General features: G+C 38.6%; 1 protein-coding gene across 1 annotated transcript; it reads right to left on the bottom strand.

The window, feature by feature from the left end:
- Positions 1–322: 322 nt before the first annotated feature.
- On the bottom strand, positions 323–16,273 carry LOC149072590 (uncharacterized). Its single transcript, XM_089247244.1, has 3 exons — positions 15,854–16,273; positions 5,631–5,717; positions 323–552 (listed from the first exon to the last, which is right to left on the bottom strand). The coding sequence occupies exons 2-3, from the start codon at positions 5,713–5,715 to the stop codon at positions 323–325; spliced, it is 315 nt and encodes a 104-aa protein (XP_089103370.1). The 5' UTR covers positions 5,716–5,717; positions 15,854–16,273.
- Between the last annotated feature and the right edge of the window lie 1,807 nt (positions 16,274–18,080).

Below are 18,080 nucleotides of genomic sequence, written 5' to 3'. Positions count from 1 at the left end.
ATCAATTAAAATTTTTTGCTGCGAATTTTTCCTCAAAAACATATTTTTCGGTGGCACTAACAACGCCGATTTAGAAAAGATGCCAACAATAGCATAGATTTGATCGCACGTGATAATGATGATGGCCCTCGATGTAACGATATAATCTCGCTGCAACGATATTTTTTTCTTGGTCCGTATAAAATCGTTATATCGAGGTTTCACTGTATATTGGTATTGAAATTTATTCTTTTGTAATTTATGAAAGGCAAATAAAAAAGAACGATACGTCAATCGATAATTTTATTTAAAAAGTCATATCCAAGTAAGATCAACCTCCAGTTTAGAAAATCATTAGTTTATCAGTGGTATTCATTTCGAACTTGTCTCCGGATGTGGCCGGTGCAACGGAATCAGCAAAGCGTTGGTAACCATCTTTATTACGTCCCATGGCCTGGAATTTCTTCCATAAGTAATTACAAGGTTCGCACGAACAGATACAAATGAGGCAGATGATGAGGATGATGATGCCGATGACAACGAACGTCAAAGAAATGCACGGTAACTGGTCCGCTGTGATAAAAAAGATATCACTATTTTTTGCATTTCTAATATACAGGGTGTCCTATAAATGCTATCACGGCCTTTATCTCATCAACCGTCCGCCGTAGAGGTACGATTCCAATTTAAAAAATAAAGTATAGTGTGTAACCAAATAAAAAAAAATCTACATTTTTTATACGGTCCCCTTGTGCTGCAACTTCCAATTAGAAAGTTGTTTCCCTGTCTCTCCTGATGCCATGTTTCTATGTGCAATATTCACAGTGATGTTCTCTCGAATTCGAAAAACGGTGGAAATTTGGGAAAAAAAAGGTTGAATGCGGGTGAAACGGTTGTTACGTATTTAACGCTGTTCTTTCCCAAATTTCCTCCGTTTTTCGATCTCGGTGAATATTCCACTTAGAGACATGGATTTTTTTTGTTGGCACCAGGAGAGACAGGGAAACAAGTTGGAGCACAGAGGGACCGTAAAAAAAAATTTAGATTCTTTTATTTATTTTGTTACACACTCTATTTTCAATCTTAAAACTGGTACATGGTAATTTTTGAACACCTGTTGAGCATTTTTTAAATTGGAATCATACCTCTACGCCGGACGGTTGATGAGATAAAGGCCGTGCTAGAACTTATAGGGCACCCTGTATACTTTACTAACAGTAAAAAAAAAGGTTTCCCAGCAAAATGTACATGTAAATTAAACAATTAAACTTGTGCTGTATTTACACTTGGAAGTTTGGCAACCTTAGAAAACCAATTCAGCAAACCAGTTTTATGAAGATATTTGTGTTGAACTCTGTCCTCTAGCACCATGTTCCTCAACCTTATTTAGCCTATGGCCTCCTTTGCACTATATTTTATTCTCGTCCCCCCCCCTTCTTATGTACGGCCGCTGTGGTTGGCAAGTGGTCACAGCGACGGACTCGCATTGCAAGGACCTGGGTTCGAACCCCACTGTCGCCGTAGTGGTTGGTGGTCGGCTGAAGTTGGTTTTCTGTGGCGCCCAACTTCGAGGTGAGAATATGAGCCGATCGTTCCGTTAGAAAGTCACACCACAGAGAGCACTAGGCCTACAACGGTACAAGCATTCAATCATTAGACTTCACTCACAATTTGAAATAGAGGTGGCAGCTCTTGAAAATCCGACACGACACTATAGATGCGCTCAGACAACGAACCTACATTCGATTCTCCTGACACGTCACTATGTGTCCGTGCCTACACTGGGCTAGAGTTCGGTGAGCTACCTTCCCGTGGGGCATTGCATCCTGATCATCATAGGTCTCCGGGAAAATTGATGCTCTGGGGGCCCTCATACTTATCTGGAAAGCAACAGCTATTAAAGAAAGACGTCTTCTCCATTTGTTAATACAACGCATACGGAAAAACTGGCTATATGAAGAAATATTGATGTGTAGGAAAGGAAAATTCATCTTTGCCCTGACGTAGAATCGAACTCCGATCTCTCATATGCTGAACGAGTGTTCCACCTCTAAGCTATGAAAACAGATCGAATTATTTACTATTTGCATACTAACATTCTAAAATCATCGTATCATATCTCAAGTTCCCAGGCCATGCCCACATGGGTTTAACATGACCCTGGTTATATGGAAAATTCTGCTGGATACTGAAAGTACTCGAATTATTTCCCACCAAATTTGATTGGAAAGCTTTATTTCTTCACGGGTCTCTGTGGGTCGCTTTACCACCAGGGATGGCTACCTTTTTATCTAAAATTCACCCGTGGCCTCCGTAGACTATCATAATGTGGTAAATGGGAACTATATCATAATGGGCCATGTGGTACAAGGTTGAGAGAAGCACCTATACAAATATTTCCAAAAATATTCCAGAAATATGTGAATACAAATACAAATATACAAATACAAATATACAAATACAAATATACAAATACAAATATACAAATACAAATATACAAATACAAATATACAAATACAAATATACAAATACAAATATACAAATACAAATACAACGCCACAACAGGCAAAATGCCCAACGAGGTGGCTGAGAAAAAGATGCCCATAACAAATATGGATGTCGTCATTCAAAAAATTAACATGAATCGCTAAAGAAATATCTTTGTGTCGCCCGGTCAAGTTGCTTTTGGAACTCACAACTGTGCTAATTGTTGTCAAAGCTCTTATCATTCGTTTAATTTGACATGATAATTAATATGGAAAATAATTAATCATGGGGATATTATACTTATTCATTTTCTATCGTTCTCCGTTGTTGATATTGCTAACAACAACTTGGATTTGTACAACCTTTACCACTAGTCAGGAGTTAATTCCTCTACACTTTTGTGTCTTGAGCAGAAAATACCAACAGCATCGATTTTCTTAGCTCTCTAACCGGCATTAACGAGATATCTCGTCTTCTTAAAAACTTTCAATTTTAGGGGCTGTTCAAGTATTACGTCAGCAGATTTTTAATCATTTTTGACCCCACTTTCCTCCCCTTGTCAGCAAAATTTCGTCAACTCTGCACCTGCCTCCTAACGCATGTTGAGATCAGAGATGTACGGCGGAGGGGGGGGGGAACACGATACCCCTTATGTCCCCCCCCCCCCCGATGACCAAAATCTTTTTTTTATGCAAAAAATGTTTTTAAAAAATTAAAATTTCGGAAGAAAATACCTTTATATTTTATCATAATCAATTTCTGTTAAGTTGAATGTCATTTGAAGGCAAATATCTCAAAATTTCCCTTCAAGAAATTCATTACGACCCACCTCTACGCCATATATGGTGAACTCTTTGCCCGCGGACCAAATATGGCCCTGGCGGTTATCTGATGTAAACTGCCCTCCTCAAAACTAATTTTGTAAAAATGAACGAAGCGGCACATTTACAGATCGCTTAAGTGACCCGTGGCACAATTCCATAGCATTTAAGCGGCCCGTGGCACATTTTCAGATCACTCAAGTAGGTCTGTGACACATTCGCAGATCACATTGGTGACCAGCGGCACAATTCCAGAACACCTAAACAACCCGCGGCACATTTAGAGATTCCTCACATGACACGTGGCACAGTTTTGGAGCACTTATGTGGCCCGCAGTGCAGCTCTACATAACTCAAGTTACCTGTGGCACATTTACAGATTACTTAAGTGATCAGCGGCATAATTATGGACCACTTGAGTGACATGCGGAACAGGTCCGGACCACTCAAGCGGCCCGCGACACATTTCTAGAGCGCTTAAGTGGCCCGCTACACATTACTAGAACACTTGAGCAGCCCGGACACATTTCCAGATCACGTGAAGGATCCGCGGAACATTTAGAGATCACTAAAGTGGCTCTATAGAGGACTTAATCAATAGATAGAATGTCAGTTCAGGTGCCCACAAACTAGGGAAATGTTTTTCTCGTTTTTGGCACACCGAGTAAGATGCCATTAGGAATATTCCATATTTTTATAAAGGGTGGTTGATGACGTAAGCATCATTGAAACCTCTCTCTCCCCGTCATCAAAAGTCAGCAAACCCGAAACCCCTTCCCACCACTATCGGGTCGGGAAAGGAGCGTTTATGCCGTTCTTTCCCAACTCCCCTCCATTTTAATTTTTTCTAATATCTCAGCGAACATTGCACTCCGAGACATGGAAATTTGATTTTTGGTGGCCTCAGGGAAAGACCGGGCAACAAGTTTTCAATTGGAAGTTAGAGGACAGAGGGCCCACATAAAAAATTTAGGCTTTTATTATATGACACACTGCATTCTTACTCTCGAAACTGGTACAGAGTGATTTTTTTCCGATGTGATCTTCACATATTCCCCAAAGATTAGTATGGTCTGTCCAAGGAATTTGGTAGTTTTAGTAGATATTCTTCACGAATTAGAATTATACCTCTACAAGGAGCGATTGATTAAATAAATGCCGCATTAGGACTTACAGGATATGCTACATTTTACTATATACACTCGTGTGCAAAATTAAGAGAATTAACACACATTATGTCGAATTTATAAAAAAGCTAATGAACAGATTTTAATGAAATTTGATACGAATACACAGTTATATAACAGAAAAAGAGATGTACCATACAAAAGTCACAGTACGCACGCATGATTGTGAGTAAAGCTCATCACATTGAAGGAATGTCCAAAATCTACGTTCCGAGAACGAACCGAAAATGAGTCTAGTATGGGGTATGGTCCCCTCTCACAGTCAGATCGGTCGCACAGCGCGACGGCCTACTGGACACGAGGCAGTTGAGGAGTCCCTGAGGCAATCGATCCCACTCCTGCAGCATCGCAGCTTTCAGTTCCGGGATGGTTCTCGGAGGGGGGTGGCGAGATGCAATTGCCCTCCCAAGATCGTCCCGGACATGTTCTATTCGGTTTAGGTCAAGAGATTTGGCTGGCCAATCCATACGCCGAATCTTCTCACTTTCCAGATAATCGTTGACCTGGTGAACCCTATGTGGACGAGCGTTGTCGTCCATGAACAGGAACCGAGGACAGCTGCGCCCCTGAAAAGTCGAACATAGGGCTCTAAGATGCCCTCTCTATACCCCCTAGCAGTCAGGGACCCTCTGCCAAACACATGGAAGCACACCCCTCCATGTGTTTGACATGATGCCTGCCCGGACCATGACACCTCCACAAACATAGTGGTTTATTTCCCTGATGTGGGAGGGATGGTATCGGGTCCCACGCTCTCTCCAGATGAAGGTACGTAAATAGATACAATGTACAAATTCTCTCAATCTTACATACGAGTGTACTATCGGACACTCCCCATTAGTAATAAACAATTTCGGTCCCATCAAGTAGCTGTTATCGAGAGGTTCCACTGGAAAAATAAATATTCAATTTTGTTCTCGAATTCTGATTTATTTATTCTTTTTCAGTCCAGGTTCACAGACATCCCTCCCTTCCCCACAAAACGGAAATATTTTCTAGAACCCCTGGTTAAGAACCCCTGTTATAGAGAGATTTATCGTAGTATCGAGAGAAATTTGACATCGACTCCAAAGAATATTGTTGCACAGACATTTATCGCTGTATCGAGTTCACTGTAGCGAGAGTCCTCACTAATTTTAATTAAAATTGTACTCACGTCCTCCACATACGGTCTTGGCATCGGTTAATGGCTCCTGGCATAGAAGCAGCACAGCCACAAGGAGAGCAAAAGTCTTCGCCATTCCTATGCAATAAATGAATGACTATTAGAAACAATACATTGCAAGTAAAAATTTTCTATACTGTTACGTGCTTTTTATTTCAGTTTTTTTCCATTAAAGATATTTGATGTCAACTTGGTTCGCGTCGGTACTTAATTTTCGATTTTAATTTGTAAGAATATCACAATAACGATAGTATCATAAAATATAAAAGCACCAATACATTAGGAGTAATAGATTTGTCTAAAGTCCCTTATATAAGGGATTTCAGAGCGTACGCTGGAAGTGGACTGCATTCATTGCATCATACACTCATAAATTATTGGTATGAGATTCGGAAATTATGATACTACGTAGTCAAACTATTTTTCCTCGATTATAAATTAAACAAATCGAAATTTCTGAAATAGATCAAATAACATATCGACAAACAAAAAGAGGAAGAATATGTTTTCACATCAAATTACAATATCATAAATCACGGTGGATATCAATCAATATTAATGAATTAAAAAAAGTTTAATTTAACCTGTGTTAATTGTTCAAAAATGCTCAAAACGAACGTTCAATAGTAATAATTCGACAGGATGGGTTTCTCTTTGAGCGCTCTTTGGACGTAGTCTATCAACTAGAGAGGACTTGCTGGCGACTGACTACAACTAAATTCTGCCACAATTCCCACACATGGATTACGTCACGTGACTTGACTTTTGGTTTCATCCACGTGTCGTGAATTAAAGTGAATATATGAGGATTATACACTACCAATCGAATATAAAAACATGGAACATGTGATAGCTGACCATATGACCCGTAACCCCTGGGAGAGAATTTTTTGTTTTTTCATAGTATTCTTTCCAACTCCAGGGTGGCCAACTGCCAGATGAAAAAACTTTTACATTTTTTTATATTAGTTTCGATTGACGAAATTGGGATTAATGTAGGAAAAAAAGTATTTCTGATTTGACAAAAAACTATTTGTGAATTTTCAACACATAAACGCAAAACCTCTTTAAACACACACGTCGCATGATCCATTTCAAATACTTATTGTGGGAGTTATGGAAGTAACAGTAGAAGAGAGTTTCTTGAGGCTGAAACACACTAAACTGACGTGACGTAATTTCACGTCATGCCAGGGACGTTGTGAATTCTGATTCGTGGAAATTCTGTGACGTACAAATTATGTGATGTGGAATTCCCACGTCACATAATTTCCACGAATAAGATTTCACAAATTCAACATCGTAGTGTGTTTAAGTCTTAATGCATCACACCAGTGTGCACACCGCATAATGTCTGATATGATACCGCGCCATCTGACGTCACGTGGTTGCACGTCACGTCATAGTAGTGTGTATCCGCCTTTACGCAATCATCAGATGTCAGTGTAGGTAATCTCGACGTGCAAAATTTTCCTTTTAAGTAAGTTTTTTCCATAAAAATTCGAAACTAAGTTTATGACGTGTAACCCTATTCACCAGGGCCGGAACTAGAGGGGGGGGCAGAGGGTGCAATTTCCATGGGTGGCAAAATTCAGGGGGCGGCAATTTTAGGTGGAAACAAAGAAACGCCCTCGTAGAATTATCGAAATATAAAGTTGTGGTGGCGGAAAAATAATGTTTGGTCTGGGCGGCTGAATCATGTTTGCCCCGGGTGGTAAAAGTCCTAATTACGGTCCTGGTCAGAAGATCTACAAGGGTCGTACGACCGAGGATTCGCTCGTGATCCAGCGTACTGGCTGTGCTTCTTACGAGTGCACACCCCTTATGCAGTGCGCCCCACACCCATTGGTATATATTGTATAATTTTATTATTTGTGTGTCTGCTTGGTTCTGTCGCATCATGCATTGATATGTTCTACGTGTATATAGTCACTGTACCTGCGCGTGGTTTTATTATATTTTCTATTTTATGTATTGTTATCAATATTATTCTCGCTTAATAAGGTCCGCCATAGTTCAGCCCCACTAGGGAAATGCTGAAATCGCCCGACGGCAATAGAGCACGGACAGTGTCCGGTTTGAAATAAATATATAAAATAAACAATATTCGGGGGGTATACACAGCCTGTATCGGACTTCTGATTCGAGGATCGCTTCAGGATTGTTACTAAACCCCAGAGGAAAAAATGCTATTGCTAAATTGACCACCATACCGATGGAATTAATACTATCCATAAGATTCATTCGAAACCTAATCGGAAAACCGAAGATGACATCCATGAAATCAACTTACATTTCCGTAAAAAAATATTCCGGAATAAACCAAATCACTCTAAAAATCACCGTGAGGCATAACTTATTTATGAAATATCAAAAATATGCCATCTAAAACTAACTACCAACGGAGTTATGATTCTTATCTCCAACACATAGGAGGTTTCCATTTTTTTTTTGTCTCTGGTGAATGGAGAGCCACAGTGTACGTGATTCGCATGATCTTAATAAAATACATATACGATACAAGATGGAGAAACTCCTGTTGAATTTCGATAGGGGGGTTTTTTTTTTCTAAAAAAAACCCATTATGCTAAGAATAAAGTGAACCATAAATTACATGAAAAAGAGAACTCTTTATATTCCCTTATATTGAGGTTGTAAGAAGAGCGCGAATCTGTGAGACGTAAGCGCAGTTATATAATGTTGTTGGCAATGAGGCTCGTTTTAAAAGGATTCCCTGTCAAGTTGAAAATAAAAAAAGCCAAAAAAAACTAACTAAAAAAACGGAAAACCGGAGTCTTTTGGAAAAAGGATGAAACTATATCCTATTCTAAGTACAACTTAATCTTACCCCTTTTGTAGAGAATCGCGTTGTTTTTTTAAAACCTCGTAGCAATTTTTATAGCCTTGCTACATTGACTCGAAACTGGAAATTACCTTTTCCAGAAGCCATTTTACTGCCTCGTTAACTTCTCTATTACAACAGCGGTAGATCTGTTCTGACTTTATTCGGAATTATTTTGCAATTTTATATATTCCCCGAACTTTATAATGCACACCGGAATATCAGTGAAATTACGGTTATTTCTGATGAAAGAAATTCTCTAAATTATAACCGTGCTTCAGGTTATATAAGCTCGACCCATGGCCCGCGAGTCAGATGTGGCCCTCGGAGTCATCCAATGTGGCCAGCGACCTCAAACCTAATTTAGTAAAAATGACTCGAAAGCGGTACATTTACGGATTACTCACACAAGGGACCAGCGCACACGTAACCCTTTATATCCTGACGGTACTTTAAAGTACCAGGTTAGATAAATTGTTTTGAAAACATTGTTTTTTTTTTGTCTTTAATTAGAACTGAAATGACCTACCAAATAATTTACATGATAATATTTATTATTATCATCACTTTTATTTTAATTTATTATAATTTTCTTCTGATTCTACTAACCATAATGTCGGATGTAAAGGGTTAGGTGATCTGCAGTGCAGTTCCACATCAGTTATGTGACCCGTACATTGAAGGACCCACGACACAGTTCCAAAGTATTGAAGTGACCCGCGGCACATTTCCACGTCTGCGGTACATTTACAGATCTCTTGAGTGACCCGTAACACAGTTCCGGAGCACTTAAGTAACTTAGTTATGGTTCCACATCACTCAAATAATCCGTGGCACATTTCCAAGTCACTTAAGCGACCCACGGCACGTTTACAGATCACTCAAATGACGTGTGGCAGCTCAAGAGCACTTAATCGGCCCTCGTGTATATGTTGTGTACTATCGTCAACTTTGTTTATGGGGAATAACCACCACGCGTTCCAGAAATGGTGCCGAAGTTGTTGTCTTCCAAATTCGGAAGCAAACAACTCTGCAGTATAGTTTGCCTGTATCACGTGGATTTTTAGTATTGTAGGCGTGATTTCTTTCTGTGCAGATCTTTTTCCAAAAGGAAAAATCGGCATCTTGAAGTAAGAAAACTACAAAAAACCAACGCCAGCCAACCACGACGCCCCCATGTGGTGGTCAGCGCAACTGCAGCAAAAAAGCGTCTTAAAGCAGCTGTCGACAGCGCGCATGTGCGTCTTCGGTAAAAAATAAAATTGGAGCAATTTCCCCCATATCGACGGCGCAGCACTTGCAGAACTAAAGTACGCGTGGTTCTCTCAGTATAAGCCATTACGTTTGGATACTTTCTGATCGGATATAATGTATATACACTGTTAATTTGTTTCATTTACAACACTACATTTTTGTCATGACTGAAATATATACGTTATAAACGAAACGTGTCCGAAGATTATCGTCTTCGCCAAGTGGCAAGCAACTGATTGGTTATTTCGTGAAGTATCCAGTGACTGAAGCCTAGTGAATGTACAAAATCCGCAGCCATTTCACGAAATCACGGGGTTTCAGACTTAGCCCGTAACATAAAATATACAGAGTGTCCCACAATTGACTGACGGTTCTCAAAATGGGATGGCAAGAAAACGGTGACAGGTATTAAATTCATTCTTGCAGAATATAAATGTGCGAAATCGGGAATTTCAGCTACGTCATTCATGTTGCAAGGGGTTGTAAAGTTATTAAAATAATAAAATTGACTTTTTACATGGAAACCCTGTACCCAAAAACCGAATAAGAAAGTTGTTGCCCTGTCTCTCTTGATGCCAAAAAAAAGTTCCATGTTTCCAAGTGCAATATTCACAGTGATATTTGAATCCAAAAATCGGAGGAAAATTGGGAAAGAAACGTTGTCCGTTAGTTTTTGTTGTTCTTTCCCAATTTTTCTCCGATTTCTGAATTCAGATACCACTGTGAATATTGCACTTGGAAACATGGAACTTTCCGATGATCATATATGCAAGGCTCTCGAAACCCCGATCGGGTTACTCGAGAATTTCTCATTTAGCCAAGTGATCAATCATTATTATTTCCTTAGACCATCATTTAAAGTCACGAGAACGCAACGGCAATAAAAGAAATTAGTATTCGATTTTAGCCAGAGAGACAATTTTCTTTTGTGCTGGAAACATTCCGAGAGAGTCCAACAGCAATAATATGGGTAACGAATTGCCAAAAACGCTTCAAATCGCCCAAAACGCAACTGGGAATGATGATAAATCGATTTTTGAGTGAACTTTGATTTACGTAATTAACCTAGAGTAAGAAATGTAATAGTAATATAAAGAAAAAGATTCATTTTTGTTCTTAAAGAAAGGCAAACGTTACCTATAAAAAAAAAGTATATTTTTTAGCTTAATGTAATACGGGAAAAGAATTTCCCACGTCAAAGTGCGAAACTTGCCATGAATCACTTTAAAATCGATTTCTCTCGTGCTCCAAACAATTTTCCGAGTCGAAAACAACGGCAGATTTTGTGCACAAAATCTCTCTCTACAAACACAGGGGCGAAAAAACTTTGTACTTACAACGTAAATTTAATTCTTTTTTGGGATATTTTCCAAAAACTCGAAAGTTTAATCGTTTTTTTTTTATACTTTTTTAAAAGAAGAAAACCCATTTGCATTGCTGGTGCGATGCCACAACAACAAAGAAATAATAAAAACATCTATAAAGGGTATCTACGAATTCTTGGAGTTAGTAGGATTTTATTAACTCTTACAGCGGCAATCCCGAGATATCTCGTCAAACTTGATCTGCTTTATTTCGGTCACCCCGAAATATCTCGGGTTCTTAACACACTTTTATTTCCAATGTGGCAAATATAATGCTGGTCAGGAAAAATTTAAAAACCGCTTAAAGGGTTAAAAGCATATTTATTTGATATACCCGTATAATGAAAAAAACATCACAATTACATAAAAACTAGAGACTGGAAGTATAGGCATTAAAGAAAAGAAACTGGTTAAAAAATTGCCGGCACTTACCACGTGCACTCTGTTTCAACAATAGTTTATAAAAACGGCTTTTCTAACCAAGCTAAGTTGATAGTATCATGCCAAAAAAAGTTGCAATTCCTCAAGGCTTGTTGAATGATAAATACGTAATTAGCATACATTCAAATAATACAAGCTAAAATTGAATAACAATAATTACAGGGTGATTCTAAATGAGGCAAACTTTAAGAGATGATATAAGACACCTATACATGCATTTTTGATAATAGAATGTGCGTTCGAATCGCAATAGCAAACGCAGAGTGTTTTTAGAGAGTGCAGTGCATAACAACACTTCACCAAAATGAATATAATATTTTCTCGACGAATTTGCTGTGATAAGTGCTATCAACCATTCGAGGGTGTATATGCACCTTCGGATTAGATTTGAGATTGCGTTTTATTGGTGCAAGGACCATCGAGGTTATGCTGCGCCAAACAATAAACAGGCGGTATAATGACTTGTAGTAGAATTTGCCTTACCCAGCTTGCACCATGAGGAGGCCTGTCACAATACAATACCGTGTACCCTCGAATGGTTGATTGTACTTATTGCAGCAAATCTGTCAGAAAAATAGGTATTTGCTTTCGGTGAAGTGCTGTTGTGCACTCTCCAAAAACACCCTCTACCATCTTTGCTATTACAATTTGACCGCACATTCTATGATCAAAAATGCTTATTTAGGAGTCTTATATAACCTCTTAAAGTTTGTCACATGACTTTAGAATCACCCTGTATTAGCATTTTAAAGAATGTATGTACATTTTTGTGACTGACTGTATAACTAATATTAAAACCATGAAAAAAAATCACGATCCCACTCCAATCATTTGTAGACACGCTCTTATATCACATTTTACTCCTTCCGATTATCAATGATATATATGCTGCCAGTAACTCTAATTTCGCCACCAAAGGAAATAGAAGATCTGCACACATAGGTACATGTCTTCGTGATTCAAAACATGACGATAATATTTTAACAAGCGGAAACGCCTGAAGTAACAGCTCAATACAATCAGATTCTATTGTTGTTTATTACGCTGAGATAATACGAGTGCCGATCCGAATAGGATTCACTGAACACCAAACATTTTATTAGCAAATGGGCGACATGAATGCACATATTCCGATGCTGGCATAATGAGATCCATTTGAAATTTCGAGACGGACAATGAAACGGGCATACAATCAACAGGATGCCCTCTACGCAAAGTGCATGTCGCATTTCATTAGCGAAACCAATGAATTTGGAATTTTAGAACAGAAGCGCTTCTCCTTTAAGAGATAATTGACACCGTCAACATAGTTGCATCAGAATGTTGCTCTCTAGAAACTTTGGTAGAGGCTTTCAGTCAAAGTTGTATTGCTGTAGAACCCATACAAACTGAGAAAGCTATTGGAATACATGTTTCCGACGAATCCATGCATTATTCAAAGAAGAATAACGAGATTCTATTAGAATTATTATTTGCTTCGTTAACCTTAAAATTACTCAAGGACTTTGTGTGTTAATGCATGACCATGTTTGTCGATTTGCCTCGATCTATTCATACGTTTACAGCACACATGTCGAAAGTAGTATATTCAAAACTTTACAGAATACGGGTATAGTAACCTCAATGTTTGTTTGGTTTAAAAGTAGCTTTGAAATTGGAATTCCATTATAGGAGTTTAAACTTTCAGGATTAGGGTCATTCAGAGTTGAACAGAGTTCAAAATCATATACGATTTATTTACTGAAAATACGTCGATAAATATATAATGGACAGAAAGGAATGCAATATTGCATTAAAAAGAATAGGTGTTATTAAAATATTGTATAAACCATCTGCGAAATCCATGGAATCATCGAAATTCAGTACAGGGTGTCCAGGCAAAAAATATTCAAAAATAATCCGAGGAAGATGTCACTCTCCGCTATCCATACGAATGTTTTTAACGGCTGGCTGATGCGAAGATGAATTTAAGAAAGAGAGAAAATTCAACTGTCCTTGCCGGGAATCAAACCCACGTCCCCTCACTTGCCGGTCGAGCGCCCTAGGCAAGTGGGTTTGAACCCACGTTCGATTCTTCGCATCTGCTAGCTGTTGAAAACCTTAGCCAAAAAGTAATGTCGTTTATTGAGAGAACTGCATATGCTTAGTTACGAAATTTTCGCACCATCCATAAGGGATCGCTCGAAGTTTTTACCTACATTTTCCATCAAGATCACGCATACGCACTGTCGACAACTGCTTTGAAACGCTTTTTGCAGCAGCTGCGCAAACTGCCAGCTGGGGATGCCGTGGTCGGCTGAAATTCGTTTTTTATGGTCTTCTAACTGCATGTGCAAATGCCAGCCGACCTCCAATTAAAAAACGTCTTTCTAAAGAGAGCAATGGGGCCTACAATATCTAAAATTCCCTCATAATACGTAATACTGGCAAAAATATACTGCTAAGTTGCTTGCTTCGGAATTCGGAAAACAGATGGCAATATTTCTGGAACACATGACAGGCATTCCTCAGAAATAAACTTGACGATGATAAATAATGAGACATTCCAACCTGCACCAATTCGTTAGAAGGTTCTCAAAGGAATGTTAACGAGTTTCATTTGCGGTTTAATAGTAATATAGCGTGTGAACGCCCCAATATATCGTCCAGTGCGTGCTTAGACTAGATGAATTCAAATCAGTGACGCGTAGTGAACGCAGTTAACGAACTTAATAAAATCTGAAGCCACCCACATGATTGGTGGTGTTGATTCCAGTGCTAAAATTTTCTCAACAGACTTGTTGTTGGTTTTACCACTACCAGTTCCCGGCGTTGGCTCAAGCATTTTCCGCTACTTTGTCCAACTTTTGTTTGGGTTAAAGTAACCCGTTTTTTGGAGTTACCAGTATTATTATTTTAACTATGAATTTTAACAAAAAACCTTAATAGTTCAAAGAAGCATTTTATATTTACTTCATCAGTATGATATTGGCTTTAAAATATGGCACTTACCTAAAATAAGACATGTATTGGATTTCTTGCACAAACGAAAGTTTGACAACAACAAAACATGTATGGGGTTATGAAAACAGCTCCACTGCAACCTAGCGGCGAATATTAGAACTGTATTGAAGATAGGCTTGCTTAAATAGTGCAACGGGCTGGCGGAATCGCCGGCTACCATGCGAACCTTTTTCAATTATTTTTTAGTTTTGGGACAAAGTTACATTCCAGGGCCAAAGTAGCCCACGTTTACGATACATTAAATAGCCTTGGCACGTCAAAACGTACAGAAATGAACTTATGTATCTCCTTTCATAATGATATCTAAATATTTGAGTGACTCTACGAATTCTTAAGCCATCGCTGATGATTTCCAAATGTTCATCGGAAATATGCATTCCGAAACCACTAAACATTATACATAAAAATGCTATAGAATTGGAGTCAATGCATCAGATGAGCCCAATAACTTTTAACTTTTGTTGAATATTACACATTTGTATAACGAACAATATCATATCATGTAAAATTGTATAACGTTAGTAAAACCTTCTAATACAAGCGGTTATGGAATGGCATCGACGAATATCTTCTATAATACAAAAGGTCGTGAAATGTGATGGATCTGACAACAGACTTTGGATTTCATTGCCTGTTTCTCAAATGCAGATGATGACGACGACGGTGGGTTTTAGTAAATTCCCGGAGAGAAGTTCTCGGTGGCATGTAAATTATTTGCAGCCTGAATTCACGAGGTTCATCAGAGGGTAATACGCTTTATGACAGAGTCGCGTAGAAATTTTCAGAACACATCGCTCACGTCTCTCAGAGTATAATGAAGGCAAGAATGCTCTTCATGAAACATTCATTAGCCCTTTTATATACCTAAACTCCTCGAGGCAACGCTAGATATCTCACAAGAATCGTGCGCCATTATTGAAGATAATTAGACAATAATTCTCTTTTACCTAGGTATATTCACAAAAATAATAATGAGATTCAACCTTTTCTCGTCATTTTTAGTAAGATTCATGGTGAGTTTTTTCATGATAGTCTAGAGAAATCAAGAAGTTGTATTATGGAAATTAAGTCAGACAAACACACACACACAAAATATTAGAATAATCTTAAACACTAGTTATTGTTATAAAATGCTAGAAACAAACGTACAGTAAAGATATAACATAATTAAACACTGTACAGGGTGTCCATAAATTAATCATTAAACTGTAAACTAATCTAACAACTGGAATGACATGAAATTTCGTTTTGCAACCACTAGACATCGAAAGAAGGGGATTCAGCAGAAAATAATTAGTCTCAAAACTTACCGATAGAGGGAAATATGGCTCTTTACAATGCGTGAAGACTAACCCATATAGCTGTGTGTAAAGGTGTATCTGGTGTAAAAGTTATGTCGTCCGCTCATTGTTTTTTTTGAAATTGCGGTAATGCGAAACTGTTCAACATTTGGTGGCATTTCTGCGTGTTAACAGGTGATATGTCTTGTCGGAGTAACATCCTGAAAATCCTCTAATGTAAAGTTTTACCAAAAAGTGTTTTTTGTTGAATGTAAAGGTATTTCTTGTGGTACATATCACGAGATGCCGATACCCGAATGCGACAGCTTCAGTTGTTCTCTCAGTCCCATCCGATGAAAACGCACCTCACATATTCTCAAAGAATTTTTCCAACGCCACACATCATCGACTTGCATGCTGACAAGAAATGTGCGAGTAAATGTCGATCGCTTGTCATAGTCATTGTTCCGTACCGAATTTGGCATCCTTGTAGCCTACATTGGCAAGAATTTTTATTTCGAAGCTCTTAGTTGCATTGTATGCAAATTTTCTGCTGATGAAATCAATCTCACATATTCCAGCTGAGATAGAATGGGAAAACAACGTTTACAGTAGTCATTATTTGGGAAGATTAATGAGCCTGCACAAAACGGGTGCACAGCATAAAGTAGCATAACGTTTCTCCTGCTCGAAAGTTCGTGAAATGGTTCTTATAGCAGTGATCCTTAACGCCTGGAAAGGGGGGGGGTTAGGTCCGAGAACCCCTGGTATTTAGGATACTTCAACTCAAGCCAACTCCGGTGATATTACAATACGGTGATTTCCAACCAGTGAAGTTGGGTGGGAAATGAAGTCGCCATCTCTATTGGTGATCTCCCCAGGCTCGGTAGGTAAAGAACTTGCTTTCGGAGATGTTCCAGGATTCGAACCCGTGGACCTTGACTGTAATCTTCATGGTGGAAGACGAGTATCTTGACCCTGCACCACTCGGGCGCGAACCCTGGTATCTATGAGCTACAGTCTGTTTGAAGAGAGACGTATGTAAACAATCCATCCTCTTATTGTGTCACTCCCAAAACAACTTATTGCCTCACTTGCAGAAAATCATATTTCGTCTCATCCAAACCACCTTATTGTGTCACTCCCATACCACCTTATAGTGGAACTCCCAGACCATCTTATAGTGTCACTCCCAGACGCTGCCACTCACTACCTAGCCACTCTGCCGGGACCGCATATAACCATTTTTCTGAATATATACGCTGGAGGTCACACTCATCTGAATTGACACACTGTGTGCATGCATTAAATTTTTTTATTTCATCATTTTCGGGAATTAAAAATTCTGATATTCCCAAAAAAGAACACATTCAGAAGCATAAACATGATTTCACTAGAGATTCCCCAGAGTTTTGGGGATGATGTTTCAAAAAAAAATAAATTTATTTTTTGTGTCATGAACCAATTTTAGAATTATTAAATAGTTTTTTTCCCTAAAGAAAACAAGTTTCCAATGATGATATATCATTTCGAAAGTTTGATTGAATGCAAATTAGATAAAGGTATTGATTACAGCAGGTTCTGATATTGATTGGTCCTTAACGCTTAGAATGGGGTCTGGTGCGTGGACCCCTGAAATCCAGCAGCGCAGCTATTTTATGGACTTGCAGTCTGCTTGTAGATAAATGTAACAACCACCCAACATCTTATGCCACTTGCAGACCATCTTATTGTGCCACTGCCAGACTGTGGTGCTGCTGACAATCATTTGACTGAATATAAGCTGAAGGTCCCATTTATATGACTTGACTGTGTATGTATCCATTTTTTTATTTCCTAATTTTTAAGGATTAAAAATTATGAAATTTCCAAAAACAAAACAAAATCATGTAAAAAGCATAAATATGTATTTATTAGAGATTCCGATGAATTCTTCGAGATGATGCCCTTCTAAGGGAATGTATAACTGGAAACTCCAACCTGATCAGCTGGAGGATAAACGAATATGCAGAAATGACAAGCCAATAATGGGTGGAAAACTCTTAATTTAGTGATACTTTCACACGAGGACAGCAGCACATGTACACGTTAAGTTTCACAACAAGTGCTCAAAGTTCTTACCATCCAGTTATCTACGCTTCACAACGGAGACGCATTGATTATCGAACCCTTTCAAAAATACCCGGCATTTCGCGGACGTTTGCAACTGCAACGGAGATTCTTGCGACGTGGGTGGAAAGAACTTTGAGCACTTGTT

This window comes from Pholcus phalangioides, unplaced genomic scaffold (genome assembly GCF_987345545.1).
Source record: "Pholcus phalangioides strain wild (caught in Gottingen) unplaced genomic scaffold, Ppha-v1.0 ptg000017l_1, whole genome shotgun sequence".
NCBI classification, from domain to species: domain Eukaryota; kingdom Metazoa; phylum Arthropoda; class Arachnida; order Araneae; family Pholcidae; genus Pholcus; species Pholcus phalangioides.
This window is presented reverse-complemented; position numbering and strand designations above follow the sequence as displayed.

Bases quoted from the DNA above. Each gene is read 5' to 3' on its own strand.
- LOC149072590 (XM_089247244.1), bottom strand. From the start codon at position 5,715: ATGGCGAAGACTTTTGCTCTCCTTGTGGCTGTGCTGCTTCTATGCCAG. The intron at 553-5,630 runs GTGAGTACAATT...TTTTTATCACAG, and splicing joins CAAGACCGTATGTGGAGGAC to CGGACCAGTTACCGTGCATT.